The sequence below is a fragment of the Schistosoma mansoni genome, assembly GCF_000237925.1.
Source record: "Schistosoma mansoni, WGS project CABG00000000 data, chromosome 3 unplaced supercontig 0044, strain Puerto Rico, whole genome shotgun sequence".
NCBI lineage: Eukaryota > Metazoa > Platyhelminthes > Trematoda > Strigeidida > Schistosomatidae > Schistosoma > Schistosoma mansoni.
In genome coordinates, this window is record NW_017386006.1 from 1,205,943 (window position 1) to 1,224,520 (window position 18,578).

Here is an 18,578-nt window from a genome sequence, read left to right on the forward strand (position 1 = left end):
TTTTTTTTCTTCAAACAATCAATAAACCACATAGATTTTCACTCTCCAAAACTTTCATTTTGTATAGTTGGAAAGCAGATGAGCAATCACAAGTAGTTTTATTATTCTAATTCTTAACTCATATGATTTCACAAAAACAAACAAGAAATACCAACTATCAATCTACTAAAAGTATGCAAATCGTATTAGGTATGTGACTGGTTGCTCTCTACTTATATTTAACTGGAAATTTTTCATAGTTGAAATCATAAGTCAATTGAAGCTAGACCACCATGGAAAACCTGGAAGCGCTGGACGGGCGTTTCGTTCTATTGTGGGACTCCTCAGCAGTGCGCATCCACGACCTCGCCTCACCAGATTCGAACCCAGGACCTAGCAGTCTCACGCCCGAGCACTTAACCGATAGACCACTGAACCGGCACTGCTGACGAGTCCCAAAATAGGACGAAACGGCCGTCCAGTGCTTCCAATTTTCCATGGTGGTTTAGCTTCAATTGACTCATGATTTCAACTATGAAAATACTGAAATCTCCACAAAACCCCTTCTGATTATAACTGGGATTTACTTTTCAATGTTAATAGTTATAAATTCATTTAGTATTGTTTGTGTGACTCTTCCCATTGATGTTTAGAACTGCAACTGGTCAGTTTTTAATTGACATATGTGCATACTGTGCGTATTACTACGATATAGCCTTAATCCATCTTTGCTTACAATGTTAATAGATATGGTAACGGTTTAGTCATAATAGAGTTTACAATTAGGAATTTAAAAATCCCACTAGAAAAATATTGCTAATAATCATGCACTAAATGGGCGTATAAACTAACTTATTAAATAATTATTCAATATTTATATTATATTAGTTCTACCTCATTTAAACAACTTTCATTAGCATAAATCTTAAGAAGTAATCTAGGAAATTAATAAAGGTTTCGAAATGAAATTAGTCAACTCATAGATTTTATAATTTTGTGACTTACTTACGCCTGTTACCCCTCGTGGAGGTGCATAGGCTGCCCACCAGCATTCTCCATCCTGGGCAATCCTCTCCAGTTCTTTCCAGTTAACATTCATCCTTTCCATATCTGCTTCTATTTCCCGGCGTAATGTGTCCTTTGGCCTTCCTCTTTTTCGCTTCCCTTCCGGATTCCAAGTTAGGGATTGCCTTGTAATGCACATTGGTGATTTCATCAATATATGTCCTATCCACTTCCAATGTCTTTTCCTAATTTCCTATTCAACTGGAAGCTGGTTTGTCCTCTGCCATAAAGCGTTGTTACTGATAGTATCCAGCCAGTGAATGTTGAGTATTTTGCGTAGACAACTGTTTATAAATACTTGTACCCCCTCCTGATAATGATCATATGCTCGCTAGTGACTGGCTCCATCAGGTATTTCTTGGAGTTCTAGTGAGAAGCAGTAACCAGTGAAGTTCATTCAAGTCTGTTGGGAGATATCAACTCACTGAAGACATTGGTGGATGGTTGCTCAATTTCGTGGATTGGTTGAAGTTAGACATTAGCACTGTTGGATGCCGGCCGGCTCAGTGGTCTAGTGGTTAAGTGCTCGAGCGCGAGATTGATAGGCCCTGGGTTCGAATCTCACGGGGCCAGGTCGTGGATGCGCACTGCTGAGGAGTCCCACAACAGGATGAAACGGCCGTCCAGTTTTTCCAGGTTTTCCATGGTGGTCTAGCTTTAATGGACTCATTATCTCAACTATATAAGATGGATGTAGTAATTAATTTTGTTATGTTGAATCTAAATCTGACTGATCAGTTTTCATATCATTTTTATTGTTTTAATGAAAATAAATTAGTACAATAAAAATTTAGCATAAACTCAACTGAATCGATGTGTCTTCAAGTTATCAACAAAAATGATGTTTTAAACATGGTTAATGTGTATTATTAAGGGAAGCATGTGTAGTGTTTGTATGAACTAATGATTCCTATGTACTTGATGACTGCTTGATTTCGAATTCCAAATACAATACATTCGTTCTTGCTCATCTAATACTTCTTGATTAAATTGCGTTATTTCTGGGCTTACTAGTTTATACTACAATTTAAATACTTCTAATTATTACATTTCGTTAGTTTTTAACATTGAGTATTTAATTTTTCCTTCAAGTATACTTATTCACGTACTGATGTCTTCAGGTCATTTTGGCAGTAACCTATATATACGTATAAATTAATTAGTGCCTACAAGTAACTGTTATTATACGGAAGTATACATGTTTCAAATTTATACTTAGCAGAGTTTAATCGTATGTTTATTTATTTATTTTAGTATACCTATTGATCGTATGATTTTCGTTGACCCTACATTTTTCACGACTGAATTTAGTCGTAAGTTAAATTCTTAAGGTCAGCTCCAGGTCTCTCAGCTAAATGAGGTCTTCCGATACGGATAATGTTTTACCTTGACAAGTGGTGTTAAGGTGAATGGCCTTAAAATGTAGTACATTTCAAGGTCAAACAGTCGAGAATATATAACTATGTAATATTTTTGCTGTTTATGTAGTACCATAAACAGGATAACACTCGAAAATAAGGCCTTTAGAGTTGAGTGGTTAGTATATACAACTGAAATGGGAAGAATATGGGCCAACAAACTATGTGACATATTTATTTCACTGTTTCTTATTAACAATTTGGGATACAGATTACATAAGTTCCATATCATTGAAATGTCTTGCTGTAAGGCATAACTGACTGATTTTCTGCTACGGTTTATGATATTCATTCTCACTTATTTCGGTTAATTATTATTTCTAAACTAAATGACAAACTGGGATTAAAAAAAGTACTATGTAATTGTCATAAGGACTGTTTCAACAGCTTGTAAAGATTGATTGTTATTACATGTTGACATGAACTACTTTAAAATATTGACAGACAAATTAAGCTAATCATTTTGAGCCATTGTGATTATATATATTTGACCTTATCAATTATTCTCTTGCACTGAGAGTATGAACTGACTGAAAAGAAATGGATGCACTGAACGGCCATCTCCTCCTAGTATCGAGCTTTTCAACTGTGTGCCTCCACTACTCCGCGGGCGAAAATCAAAACAAAAACATTCGGTCTCGTGCTCAGACTCTCAACCTCTAAATCATTGAGCCGGCATCCAACGGTGTGAATGCCTAACCTCAATTAATCCACGACATTGGGTGACTATATCCCACTATCTTCGGTGGGTAACTGCATCACACTCAACACGAATTAGCTCTACTGATCACGGTTTCTCACTAGAACTTCGAAAAACTCTTCTTGAAGCTAATCACTATTGAGTATATTATAATTATCAGTATAAGGTTGTGGAGATCGTTGAGTTCTTATTGAGATTTCGAAACGATCAATGTAATACCACCATTCCAGTCAGAGGCCGTGACCAGTGGAGTGCAAACCGTGTTGAGTAGATTAATTGCAATTAGACATTGACACTATTTGATCCCGGCTCAGTGGTTTCGAGGGTTCACGCGAGAGCGAGGGTCCTAAGTTCTAGTCCCGCGTGCGTGGTCGTGAATAAGCACTTCTGAGGAGTCCTATACTAGAGCAAAATAGCCGTTCAAACCTTACAGGTTTTCAATGGTTACCTGGGAATAATCGGTTCATGATCTCAATAAAAACTCAACAATCTCCACGACACAATAGTGATAATGATTCTCTTGAAATCTAAACTGCTTCTTATATGTGTGTGTATGAGTGTTGTGTCTTTTGACCCTGATAATTTCACCACGTGTTCAATTTTACCAATTGGAACAGCGACTTATATGACCCCGATACTGTACCAAACCAACGACAGATTAACCAGCACGATGAGCCTAGATTCGATTCTGAGTTCTGACTGGGGAGGATTGGGCATGGAGTCAGCAACTCCATCTTGTGGAAAAAATCTTGCTAGAAAACGTTAACCAGTATAAACATTCTGAACCATTTAAACTCTGCCCTTCGAGTTGAAGGAAGAATTGTGATACCTGAGGATGAAAGCCGAGATTCTTTAGAAGTCACGGAGACGATGCTCCTTCTGACAACCAGAGCAACAATTTTTATAGGTATACGGAATGTCCAGACAATGTGGGAGACCGGGAGGACCAATCTAATAGCAACGGAAATGAGGAGATACAACTTGGCGGTTCTTTGAATCAGTGAGACCCATTGAACCCAAACTAGACAGAAAATATTATGTTGGGAAGTGGTGCTTTTTTACCCTGGTTACGAGAAAGAAAATGCTTCACACACTCAGGAAATTGCTATGATGCTGTTCAAAGAAGCGCAAATTTCACTTACATGATGGGGATCTCACAGATCTAGAATCATCAAAGCATCCTTCAAAACAAAGAAGGAGGGAATTACAACGAATGTTATCCAATGTTATGTACCCATCAATGATAGCAACGACGATAATAAAGGTCATTTCTATGAGAGGATGCAGTCGATCATAGCGAAGTTCCCAGGAAAAAACCTGGCAATCCTGATTGGAGATCTAAACGCCAAAGCCTGAATGGACAACACAGATATGAAGATATCATAGAACGACACAGACTGACTAGGAGAAAGGAAAGGGAATGTCGAGAGATTTGCGAATCTATGCGCATTCAACAAATTGGTTATAAGCGTCACAATATTTCCACACAAACACATACACAAAACTGCATGGGTCTCGCCGGATCACACTACATAGTACCAGATAGATCAAATTTGTATCAATAAGAGATTCAGAAGGTCAATTGAAGACGTGAGGACCAAGAGAGGAGCCGGCATAGTTTCAGACCGCCGCCTGTTTGTGGTCAAGATGAAACTGAAGCTAAAGAAACACTGGACAACTGGACAAACAGCATTACAAAGGTCCTATATAGCCTTCCTTCCTCAACCAATTCAAGATAACTGTCAACAATAAGTTCCAAGCCTTACAGGATCTACTGAAAGAATAAGAAACTACTATGGAGGACAACTGGAGTGGGATCGAATGAACATTAACTTCAGTATGTTAGAAGGTTCTGGACCTCAATGAGCATAGTCATAAGGAATGAATCTCTATCGGAAAATTGGACAACATTCAAGAACATAAGAACAAGAAGATATCAATTTACAACAGCCGAACAAGAACGGAGAACGTCTAAGCACAAGTTGAATACACAGAAGCAGACAAGTAAGTGAAGAAGAGCGTCAGATCTGACAAGCGGAAATGCGTTGTAGACCTAGCAACAACGATGGAAAAAGCCTCAACAAAAGAAAATATGAAACAACCATATGACATGACGAAGGGACTGGTAGGGAAATATAGTAAACCAGAGAGACCAGTCAAGAACAAAGAAGGCAAGCCAATTACTGAAATTCAGGGATGGAGGAACAGATGGGTGGATTTATTTATTTATTTGAACATACAAATACTGGTACAAGAGGGCAACAAATATGTATGCGTCACACAAATTATTCGATTTTTGCCAGAAATGGAATGCTGTCCGATCGCCCAAACCAAAACAGGTGGTTTTCTCAGGAGGCCACTTCCCAAGCCTTTGACCTAGAGGTCTAATCCACAAGATAGTGGAGCAACGTTAGGAAATACAGTCCCATGGTATGTGGTGACTAACAATATTTCCATACTCCATTTGCTCCCTCAGGATCCTGGAACCCGTGTGCACCATTGTTTCGAAATCGGAGTTTTAGGATTATCCCAGGTGGATCCTGCATACCCACCAGCCCGGGTTAAGCACCGGACATTCACTTATGGTTCTCTCAATTTGGTAAACAACACCTCCCCTTACCTCGAGAAAGGAGTTAGTAGGACTTCCCTGACAATGGATGTATTGGTGTAGCTGCGTGAGAGCATTTCGAGAGGAAGAGCTGACTCTTCCCACCCTTAGCCGTACCAGGGCATTTGGGGGCACTTGGAAGAACTCTTGATTAGGACAGCTGCACTAAAGCAGGAAACGTTTTCAACAGAGTTTTGCCGTACCAAAATTGGTCAGGGTGGGTTCCGTAAGGATCGGTCATACACAAAACGAATCACGACACTACGGATGATCGTTGAGCAATCAATTGAATGGAACTCGTCACCATACATCAATTTTTTTGACTATGAGAAAGCATTTTACGGTGTGCATAGGAGAACCTTATGGAACCTTCTTTGACACTATGGTGTACTTGAGAAGATCGTCAACATCATCTAGAATTCATACGACATGCTACACTGGCTGACAGACGCATTCCATGTGAGGATCGGAGTCAGACAAGGCTGTCTACTCTCTTCCTTTCTCTTTCTTCTGGTGGTTGACTGGATTGTAATGACCTCGATATCTGAGGGGAAGCACGGAATACGATGAACAGGTTGAATGCAACTAGAAGATTTGGACTTCACAGATGACTTGACCCTTCTGTCCTACACACACAAGAAATTATAAGTGAAGACAACCAGCGTAGCAGAAGCATCTGCATCAGTAGGCCTTAACATATACAAAGGAAAAGCAAGATCCCCAAATACAACACGTAGAACACCGACCCAATTACACTTGTTGGAGAAGCTGTGGAAGAGATGGAAGCTTTCACGTATCTGTGCAGCATCATCGATAAACAAGGAGGATCTGATGCAGACATAAATGCAAGGACTGGCAAAGTAAGGGCAGCATTCCTACAATTGAAGGCTATATGTGACTCAGAACAATTGTCAACCATTATCAAAACCAGAATCTTCAGCGCCAATGTCAAGACAGTTATAGTGCACGGATCTGAAACTTGGAGATCTACTTCAACCATCATTAGTTATCCGTAAGTTTCAACTGTGTAACTAGACGTTATCTGCTTGTTGGGTTTTTCTCTATTATGGCTGCCGGACGAGAGAGAGAACTAGTGTGCAAAACTGCAGTTTGAACCGATAGCCAACTAGTGGCACTCTCGGTTGTTAACTCACAATTAGCGTGTTATTGGTTAGCCGGAGGTCATTGGTGCTAGATAGATAGAAAGTCTAGGCAAGTTAATCGTTACTCGAACGAAATCAATACAAGTGCTCCCCTGTTTTACAGCCTGACCTCACGGGCCCAAATGGCTACATAATAAAACCTGTTTACTCTTACTGATACATCAAACGATTTTCAGCCTCAATCACATTAGAACTTGACTGTGATTCCTGTTTTTCATATGAATTTATTAATACTGACCAGTTTTACCTTCATTTTTCGTCGTAACAAGTAATAAGAGATATAACTTGGTTTTAGATACTCGGTTACCGTTGTCTTCGATCAATCTGTAGCAAAGGGTGAAATAATCAAGAAATGCGTTTTACTTTTTAGCATCCGTGGTTGGTGTAATGAAAGAAGTCCGATGTAGTAAACTAATTTATTTTATTATGAAAAATCACCCACTGGGTTTGTACAATACATTAAATACTTTACTTTTACATCTTCCTCGAGTTTCTCCCCACAAATGTCATTGTATTTTCATTCCTGTTGTCATTTTGACTTGTTTCTTTCCGTCTTTCTCTCCCCTTCACTGCTCTCCTCTGTCCGTAAGAAATCTACTTTACTTTATATTTTTGTACAATTAGTGCACACCACATTGGTACAATAATGACCGAAAGTTTTTGATATAAATGGAACATGTGATTTTATTTAAATAAAACGAGGTGAATAAGGTTTATCAAATGACGTTAATTTAATATATTCCAAGGCTTATCACCTGTTAAAAACGGCCTAAAATTTACATTGGTAATACAATTATAAAGAATTTTTTATTACATACTATAATTAATGAAATTTATTTCGAAAAGACATGAGAAACAAGCAGAATAAAACATATTCATCGTAATAGTTAAGATTGGTTAGTATTTGTATGTTAACTATGAATTCATAAAAAGATGAGGGATGAAATTTCAAAGTGTTATGAAGATCTTGTTAATAAAAGAATAGATGTGAAAAGTTGAAGACGTAGGTGTTTGAAAAACATACATATCAGATAATAATAATAATAATAATAATATATTTCTGCAGTAGCAGGTAATGCAAGTAAACAATAAGAGGGGCTGAAAAATTCATGTGAACTGGACTGAAAGAAATGCCCGACTAAATGTTATCAGACATTACTCAACGTGGTGAGACCATAGGTTATGGACTGACCAACCAAATTTATGATGACAGGTCTTGGATTTTGGCGCGAAATTCATTCATCTATTTGGCTAAATAACGTCTTGGTATTTTAGCTGAAGTCAGTTCGTGACGAAAACCTTAAATTTAATTCCTAACCCCAACCGTAACTTTAACGTCGCTCAAAGGTCGTCCATAAATTATAGTCTCACCGAACAAACATGTGATGAGATCATTCACGAAATAAGATGTGAAAGATTATCTTCAACTTGGATTACATAAAGAGACAATGACGAAAAAAATTGCGTCAAAAGCAATAAAAAATAAGGTGTGTAAGAACTGTGGCAATCCAAAGATTGAATAAACCGCTTATGAACACAAAGACAAGTGTGATATCGACTGAGATCCAACTAACAAGTACACGAATATACCGAATAAGGAGACATTTTAAGAGTGGAATTGTCAGAATCCGTAGTCACAGTGAAGGAAACTATATTGTGTTTGTCAATAAACTCAGGAGATATTTGCGAACAGTCCAGCGTTTTCATGGTGACTAGAAGACGAGTATCCTGGGCGATTTTATAGCCATAGTGGAGCTCCATTTACTCCCTTTCTGGAATCCAAGGGCTGTTAATTTCATTCAGTTGTTAACGTATTGTAAATAAATGTTAATTATGTATCCAATATGAAAATCGAAATCAGTGACAAGTGTGGAAACTGATAGTCCGTGAATTTAGTACATTTCTAAGGGAAATACGTGCAGATATCAACCATTTGCACCCCATGAATTCGACTGAGGACACAAAATACGGGCCGCAATAGCTGAATTTGTTTCAAGCACTCGTTTATCCATACAGACATTCAGAATGAAATGTGAGAAATCAAAGTCAGGAGGAGAAGGTTAGAGAGCCAACATTTTTAGACAAATCGGGACTCAATATTTGCGGTCATGCAGAAATAAGCTACTTCCATGTGATGAGTAGGAAAAGCGATGTACGTACGTATGTCTATATAAAAACAATAAAGCTTAATGAGTGAATAACTGACAAGGTCAAGGTGTGGCTTAAGATGAATGTGTAAATTAGTCCGTCTGGAATCTAGAATGACCCGCATGGGCTTGACGTAGAACTAAACACTACAACCAGGTCTGAACTATGCATCCAACACTGTCTGGGTTTGTTTGGTGTATCTGAATAATGTTAAACAACGCTTAGAAAACTTTCAAACAGTTTCAGAACTTCCTCAGAAAGTTGGTCTAAAAGTACAACTATCCAAATGTTACCAGTTGAGGAAGCAAGTTGAATACTTAGGCCATGTATTTGATGATCAAGGAATGCACTCAAGTGGCGAAAAAGTCGATGCTACTCGAAAATGGGTTGTTTTGCAAAATGCTGATGAACTTCGCAGAATCCTAGGTTTAGCATCTTATTGTAGAAGGTTTATCCATTAGTATTCAGAGATGGCAGCTCCCCTTAATACCCTGTTAGGAAAGTACGTTAACATAAAATGCACTGATAAGTGCCAACAATCTTTCGATCAATTGAAGGAGTTTCTAAGTTCGACACCGATTTCTACATATTCAGGCTATTCTCACACTAATGCCCATTTTATCTTGGCCATCAATACAAGTGGTTGGGCTATGGTCTCTGTACTACCACAATTTTATCCGGACGGGAGGAGGAAAGTTATGGCGTATGGCAGCCCAATGTTACGTGAATCAAAGAAAAATCGCTGCACAACACAAGAGGAAATGCTAATAGTCGCTTAATTTGTGCACTGCTTCTGGGATTACCTGCTGTGATGTACGTTTGTTGATAGAACCAGTACAAAAGCTTGAATATGGTTACGGAATTTCAGAGATTCCGGAAAGCGAAATGCTTGGTACTAACAGTGCTTACAAGAATAAGACCACGATTACATCAATCAGCCCGGTAAAGCACACCAGAAAGTGAATGGTTTGTCATTCAGATCAGCTGAAAATGATGGAAAGTGCTTTTCATGCGTCACATCGACAACGAATATAAAGGAGCCAAAAATTATGCAAAATGTTGGATCGGCTCATTTTCAGGCAACAAATCCGGAAGCTTTAATGGCGTATAATGCTTCTCAATCATTTCCGGAAGAAATTCAAGTTATGAGTTGAGAAGGTAGATGTCTATGTTTCAGGTGGAATGTCATATTTTCTTCATTGACCATACTATTCGAGAGAACTGGTCAATCGTATCTTGGACAAGGTTCATGAAGGCTCGAAGCATGGAGGTCCAAATAACATGATGGAGACCGTCGTACGTAGATACTGGTGGACAAAACAAAAGGAAGACATACGGAATTATTTCAAAAGCTTGTTAGACTTGTCTAACGATTAAAAGCGATGAACACAATATGCGTGCGCCCTTAGTAAATACGAAGTCAGGTTATCCAAACGAGACAGATTGTAACGACCAAAGGTCACTCGACTAGGTCACTATACGTTCTCTTGTATAGCGTACGAAGCGTTTTTGAGTGACTCGTATCAAATGATATGAAAACACGAACTCTGTGTTTAATTTAGATAGTTCCTATCTAAGAAAAAAACATATCAAAAGCACAAAATACCTCAAATGTTACAGCTTGTGCCATAAAGCCAAGGGTATCACTAGCACAAGCTAACGTGCTAAACATCAAAGGGAATGGTTAATAAATAAGAGTGCGATACCTGAAAATCACCATAAATTTCCTCAACAGGATGGGGTCATATATTTATCTGTGCGGATTCCAGTAACTTTTACAAGCAGACAGTCAAAGGTTGACAATCATTCACTGAACCATGCCGTAACCTTGAGTTCAGTCAAACACGACTATGTCAATGATCTGGCAGCTAATAATAATAAAATTAAGTAACGAATGGTGAGTCTTTAACCATGGCCATATAACAGAAGCTCAGACGAGGAAGACTGAAGAACATAAAGTGCAGTTAAAGGGCACCTGAGTAAGGGTTAAAGTACAAGACAGAGAGAAGTGGCAAATAAATGACAATACTACCCAATAAAATGCCATAGAGGGATTTTCAGCATGTTCTTTCCGTTACAGATATTATTGGGTCATTACGGGAAACTAATAGAGGAAATAAGTATATTTAAGTTGTGTTTGATCACCTTACGAAGTAGTATGAAGCGATTCCCCTAGACAATATGGATTCTAAAACCGTAGCTAAAACGGTATTTGAAAATTGGATTGCATGTTGGAGTCTCTCAGTCCAGTTAGATTCAGATAGAGGTACCAACTTTGAAAGCACAACTTATAAAGGATTTTGTCAAGTGTTGGGAATTCTGAAAGCTCGAACAACTGCCCACTATCCAGAAGGCAACGGACTTGATGAGTGAACCAGTCTGACCCTCAATGTGCTACTGAATGCATTTGTTGATCAAAAGGAAGGTTAATCGGAGATTTATCTATGAAAAGGTGTTTACTGGTATATCGCAGTAGCGTCCTTAGGCCTACCGAACATACACCTTATTTACCATGGACAAGGGGGATATGAGGCCTTCGGATGAGTTGTTGACACCAACAATGCATCAAGAACCTCTTGTAGTATCAGACAAGGCTGTGAAGCTCCGAGAGGATATATCGAGGGATCCCAATATGGCTCAAGTACAGCTGGGTGTGTCTCGAAAGTATCAAAAGTGGTCTTGTGATAATGAAGATACAACAGGCATTGTAGTTCGACAACACTTTACCAGTAAAACCTTCTATAACTGAATTGCGCCCACCCAGTGAAATCAAAAGTCAGAAGCGAGGAGGTTCGAAGATATATTTAATAGATTATCAATATATCGAGAAGTGACAGATTTAAACTGGCTAGTGATCGCAGGAGAAGTTGAGCACGGCGTTCACACTCGTGATCTAATGCGGATGCACGACCGAGCGCCCTCAGCTAGGTGAGCCCATTAAAACTAATGTAGTCAGCATCCAATGTCGAACACTTACAGAGCTATTGAGTTGGGGGATTTGTTTACCGCTACAGACCACTCCCCCCTAGTGGGGTAGTGATGACCCTACGACGTGGTCAGTCAGAAGTTTAAACTCAACGTTTTTGTCCTTGGTAAACACTCTTCTGATAGCTTGCTATTTTTAGCAGCGTCTGATCGTCTTTCCCTACAATAAGAGACAATGGGGTACGACATAGTAATAAGGAAATAAAGTACAATCACAATTTCGGTTCCTCGTAAACTTCATCGTTCTTTTTGTCGTCTTTTCCAGTCGTCCTGGAAAAGAAAAAAACTATGTAAGTGCATGTCGAAATACACTCGTACGCGCGTATCGAAGGAAAATCGACGTGGATAGGATTTCCTCCTAAACACACTGCTTTGAGGCGACTGATGCTGATACTGTCGTGAGTGCCGTTCTTATCGACTACATAGTACTTAGGTTCACGTTAAAGAACTTTGAAGGGTCCTTCGTATGCTGATTCGAGAGGTCGTCGATGTGAGTCTCGACGAACGAAAACGTGTGTACTATGTCGTAATTCAGGTTGAACGAAAACATCAGTTGATTGAGGTCGAGTGTGAGCAGGTTTAACTGAACGCATAGCGTTTGTACGCCTGCTCGTGTATAAGTTTAGATCCATGTTCGATGAAGAAGCTGAAGGATCCACGAATTCTCCTGGGAGTCGGAGTGTCGTTCCGTAAACGAGTTGAGATGCCGTGTATCTAATGTCAGCTTTCACTGCATTGCGGATACCTAGCAAGACGAGTGGAAGAGCGTCTGTCCACTGTGAAACGTTTGCAGCTGATAATGAAGCTTTTAGTTGTCTATGAAAACGTTCTACCAACCCGTTTGCTTGTGGGTGGTAGGCGGTCGTTCGGAAGCGAGTGATTCCTAATAGTGAGATCAGACAACGGAAAAGTCCAGATTCGAACTAGCGTCCGTGGTCTGTAGTGATGGTTGAAGGGCAGCCAAAATTTGCTACCTATCGTTCGACGAAAGCGCGAGCCACTGTTTCAGCAGTAATGTCCTTAATCGGTACTGCTTCTGGCCATCGAGTAAAACGGTCTACGCATGTTAAGAGATATGAGTATCCGTGTGAATCGGGTAAAGGTCCTACCAAATCTAGATGAACGTGGTCGAAACGAGCATCAGGGGTTTTGAAAGAGCCTAAGAGACATTTGTTGTGTCTTATGACATTAGATTTCTGGCAGCTTACACAGGAGCTTGCCTGCTCCCTCACGTCTTTATTCATGCCAGGCCAGCAAAACCGTTCGGCTATAAGCTTGACTGTTGCACGAACACCTGGATGAGAAAGATTGTGCAACGCATTGAAGACGTTGCGTCGATAATGTTTTGGTATGATTGGACGATCTCTACCTGTAGATGTGTCACATGGTAAGGTTTCCTTACCTGTTCCCATCTGTTTGATACGCAGTTCTAGAGCTGTTGAGGATAAATCGTGCTGAAGATCAGTATCTTCTTTTTGAAGCTGGACGAGTTTAAGAAGGCTGATGTCTCGGAAACTGTTCAAGGAAGTTATACAAGACAAGACGCCTGGGACTACATTGTTTGCTCCACAAATGTGTTTTATATCTGAAGTGAACTGCGAAATGTTGTCCACTTGTCGAAACTTACGAGGTGAGTACTTGTCTGAAGATGTGCTTAAGGAGAAAGTAAGAGCTTTGTGATCAGTAAAAAGGGTGAATTCTCTCCCTTAGATGTAATGTTGAAAATGCCGTACAGCACAATACATAGCTAGGAGTTCCTTACTGAACGTGCTGTACCTAGACTCCGCGTCTAGCAACCGTCTCGAGAAAAATCCTAAAGGTTGCAAGGATAGGTAACTCATTGTTGTAAAACTCCTCCGATTGCTGAGTTGGATGAGTCTACTGCGATACTGATGGGCGCTTGAGCGTCCCGAAGTGCCAGCATCCAATGTTGAACACTTACAGAGCTATTGATTTTGAGGATTTATTTACCGCTACAATAAGAGGACTTATGTAGGATCCTTACAACCACTGGCAAGGACAGTTACTAAACTACACATAGGATGCATAGGTCCTCATAAAGTAGCTAGAGTCCTGGCAGAATCTGTGTGAGAAATAAAAGACACCAGAGGCGATTCTCAGTTGCCTACGATAGTTCACTATCATACCACAACCCCGACATTTGACTCTAAATGATATGTGGCTCAACGAGGTTTACATCAAAGATATTTCCAAAAATGATTTACAATTATGTTCTATCTAATTGGTTACAGGTCTCAAAGTGAAGACCTGTTGTAATTTCGCCTCACGTTTTGTGTTTCCATACGGTTGTTCAGTTTGGCATTCCTAGTTAATTACTACTGTATTTCTGTCCGAATATTACCGTACTCCTTTGGGAAACAAAAAAATTAATTTCATAGTCGAAAGCGTGAGTCAATTGAAGCTTTCAACTATGAAAATACTAAATTTCCACAAAACCCCTTGTGAAAAAAATTATTGTTCTGTGGAAGCTATTCAGACCGACTGAGGACAGCTCTTAAAAGAGCGGGAACAGTTTAACACTAGAAACACGGTAATATAGGAATGACTTTTGATTTAAAGTTATTGATCGAATGATTGTTTACATCGATACATTTAGTTGGGAGATTGCATTTAGTTAGTTAGTCAGCTAGTTAAGCTGAGAATTTATACACATCTCACTGCGAGATTTACTCCAACGGCGATTCTAGCCAACTGATTGAGTTGTTCATCACAAGGACATCTATTCTTCCCCGCCAATCATGAATGTTAGGCGTACGGTGCTTTCGTCCTTGACTAAACACGTTGGTCGTATTCGCAATGTTTGTATCCTTGCACATGTCGATCATGGTAATTGTTTTATGAAGACTGTATTTGTTATAATAATAGTGATCTGAAGTTTTTCCCCGTCTCAAACGGTAGTGTATTCGATATGGTCGTAAGTACCCCCGCATTTTAACTCTACCGGCGAAGTGAGAAACAAAATCGTCTATACTCTAGTTTTAGATTAGTAATTTAATAGGTGAGCGTTTGTCTATTTTTACACAAATAAAGACTTTCGCCGAGACCATTGCGTGCTTTCTTACTATTTTATTACCCTAAGCCTATCCAAGAGCTTAAATGTTGCTAAAGTCGTTTTTGGCACTGTTTAAATCAGTAGCCAACATTCTAAAAGCAAATGCCGTTAACCGGTTATATACTTTTTAGGATCGCTTTTCGACCATATATACCTAAATGACGTCTTCAGTCTCCAATAATAAGGATAGTTCTGTCGACCTAGATTAATCCTTTCAGTTTGTAACACTGATGGTCCAATGTCATTTTGAATATACGGACGGAAGGTACTGGTATTATGTGTTCTGCTAAGTAATTCCAGTAGTTCACTACTCGGTACGAAAAACTATTTGATCTTGGTTTTTGAACTGTTTTAAAACGTCTCAAATGATCACTCCTAGACGGAAGGAAAAGGTAAGGCATTATAATACCCAGGTCATCGTTCAGTATACGGCAAGCTAATATCAGATCACTCCGTAATCTGCGGTAAGATAGCAAATAAGTTGAGGCGTCTCAATCTGTCTTCATAAGATAGACCAGACTGACCTTTTACCATTTCAGTCCCTCGTTGTTGGACCCGTTCCAACACATCCGCCTCATACTTGAAACAAGAACTCGCTGCTTGAACCCTATATTCCAAATGCGATCTCACAAAAGTCGTGTATAATACTCTAAACATTTCTTCATTCAAGTATTGAAAAAACCTACGAATGACCCATAATACCCTAAAGCATTTAGCAGCAGTTGCCTTGGAGTTGTTCGTAGTTTCAAGGTGTCTGCTAATTATGACTCCTTAATCTTTATAGCCCATCACTTTGGGTAACACAACTCCACGTATTGTGTAGGGATATGAATCATTATAGTTATTTGATTGCATCACCATGCTCTCGCTAGAATTCATTTCTAGTGACCATCCGCCCATCCATGCCACCGATGAATTGAAATCATCCTGTAATACTATTCTATCTGAAATACTATGTATGAGTTTCCAGACTTTTATGTCATCGGCGAAAAGTAGAACGGATGACTTTGCTACAGTTGGTAATTCATTTACATAAGGTAAAAAGAGGAAAGGACCAAAAATTGTACCTTGAGGAACTCCACTTCTTACACGTTTCCACTCTGAAAGTGCTCCATTTACCCTTACCCAGTGCCCTATCACTGAAAAAGTCACTTATCCAGTCTATGACCCTATAATGGATTCCAAAACTTCCCAGTTTTAAGACTCGAATGGGAGACCTTGTCAAATGCTTTATTTAGATCTATGAAAATTACATATTTTGCTGCAGCTCAATCTTTTCTTGCAATAAGCAGATTGGTCAAACTTAAAGACCTTTCCGAAAACCGTGTTGTTCCCTGGATAAAAGATTATGCCCTTCTACATAGTTTATAACAGCCATTCGGACAATCTTTTCCATTAGTTTGACAACTGCACTAGTTAGACTAACGAGTCGATAGTTACCAACTCAGTCTCTGCTCTCCGCCTTATACACCGACTAATTATTATGTCTTTCCAGTCTCTTGACAGTCTGGACTGCCGCAGAGACATCAAACAGTACGACTATAGGCTCAGCAATTACATTCGACAGGGCTTTCATAATCCTAGGGTGAATATCGTCAGGACCACTGGACTTGTCATGTTTCAGATGTTGAAGTAGTCTTAAGACAATACCTTTCTCACTAACTACAGGATCCATCGACAAGCCGCCCCAATCACAATTAGTCGTTCTTCATTGCTGACAGGAAATACTTTACTAAAATATTCCGATAAAGCTTCGGCTTCTTCAGCATAATCTCTTGACAATATTAACGAATTTTCTTGCACCAAAAGTGATGGGATTCCATCACTTCTCTGGGTTTGTCTCTGCACACAAGAATAACCATTTCGGACTATTTTTACAATCCCTTACTAATTGTTTTTAATATGACTGTCGAGTCATCAACGCTTTACAAGCGTCCCTAGTCTTACAATAACTGGATCTGTACTGTTATAAGCCAGTAGAGATGAACATTTTCCAATGCCTTCTATGTCTAGGAAGTTTCTTGACTTGCTTAATTACCCATAGTGAACAGTTATTCGGTTTACGTGGTACTAGGCATGATGTAAACGAGGACGCAACTGAACTACACTTGCCTTTAAATATAGACCATGCTTCTTCAGCTGATAAGCTAGTATCTACTGACCCATCTGTCTTAGCAGCACACTCCTGAGTGGCTGATACGTTGGCGCTCCATACATTTGGATGGGGCATAACCTGATCGTATATCATGTCACAAGCTCTAAACACGAATGACAAAACATAGTGGTCGCTTTTCGCTAACGGTGGAAGAATATTTAGATTGGCAATATCCTCAGTCACATCAGCGATTACCAAGTCTAACAAAAAAGAACCTTGGTTTGAACCAAAACGTGTGGATTCGGATACATGCATGTTTCATTTCCTTTATCAGGAAACTACTATCAAAGGAGTTTATAGATCCCACCGTGGTCATCTCAGTCCAACTAATATCAGGTGCATTAAAGTCTCCTAATATAAAGCATCTGTTATTTGTACTCCGTAGCTGAATGTGCTTTGAAATAAAGTCATCAACCAAGCAGATTGGGCTGTGATAGATGACATCGAGTATGAATGTATAACATTCTATAGTGAGCACACAGCTGACTTCAAAAGTTCCACTATTATGGGATTCGCAAGCAAGGAGAGGATATTTATATTACTGGCTATGCATAAAAGGATACCACATCCATTCCTACATCTATGTCTTTGACTTCTTAGGTATTGGTATCCGGTTATTTCTGGAGTAATGTCGAAGTCATGGACTAACCAAATTTCCGTCAAAGCTACAATAAGCGGTCTTAATTTGTCAACTAATGCTCTTAGTTCATAGAATTTATTTCTTAGACTACGAGCATTGGCATATAAAACTCCTAGGGAGAGCGATCTATGCATACAGGCCTTGGTAGCATCCGCTTCCAAGACCTTACTATTCGAAAACTCACTTACTGGTAGTCTAACCTTGACGACTACACTGTCTCGAAGATGGAACTTAATACATTACTTCAAAAAATGGTTGATAACATTCGAACCAGTTGTTTTAAAGCATACATACGATGGTTCGGTGATAACTAATGCTGGCTTCCTCATCGCCTTCCAGTGCATTCTATCGCGTTACTGATTTTCATCTTTTTTACGTCTATTTAACTATCTGGAAATCCAATCGCAACTGCTGGTAGCAACTAGAATAGGCTAGGTTCACTTTTTATCGGTGATTTTTTTCGTTATTGTATATCGCTTGCTAAAATAGGTCAAACCTGACAGTTTTGGTAAGGTAGTACCCCTTCAGTTTTAGTATGATACCATCTCCACGTATCTGTGAAGTCCTACATATCTTCCTTATCATTTGGTCTGTATTCGAAAACAAATGCTTTGGGCATTATTTCGAGTTACAAATTAATCTTG

General features: G+C 39.2%; 2 protein-coding genes and 1 non-coding gene across 3 annotated transcripts in view; all 3 read left to right on the plus strand.

Annotated features, from left to right (window-relative positions):
- The first annotated feature begins 1,544 nt into the window (after positions 1-1,544).
- Positions 1,545-1,615, plus strand: Smp_tRNA_01533_Pseudo_???.1.1. The gene has a single exon. It is a non-coding gene (tRNA).
- A 7,936-nt stretch (positions 1,616-9,551) lies between these two features.
- On the plus strand, positions 9,552-9,860 carry Smp_000120 (retrotransposon protein (fragment); the record flags this gene model as incomplete). Its single annotated transcript, XM_018791448.1, has 1 exon — positions 9,552-9,860. One exon carries the CDS (start codon positions 9,552-9,554, stop codon positions 9,858-9,860), a length of 309 nt encoding a protein of 102 aa, XP_018645393.1.
- Positions 9,861-11,593: 1,733 nt separating this feature from the next.
- Positions 11,594-18,578, plus strand: part of Smp_000110 (similar to elongation factor Tu GTP binding domain containing 1) — a gene marked incomplete at both ends in the record, with an annotated part of 33,863 nt that continues 26,878 nt past the window's right edge. The window contains one exon of the mRNA XM_018791449.1: positions 11,594-11,732. Coding sequence (XP_018645394.1) covers positions 11,594-11,732 — 139 coding nt within the window. The remainder of the gene's footprint in view (positions 11,733-18,578) is intronic.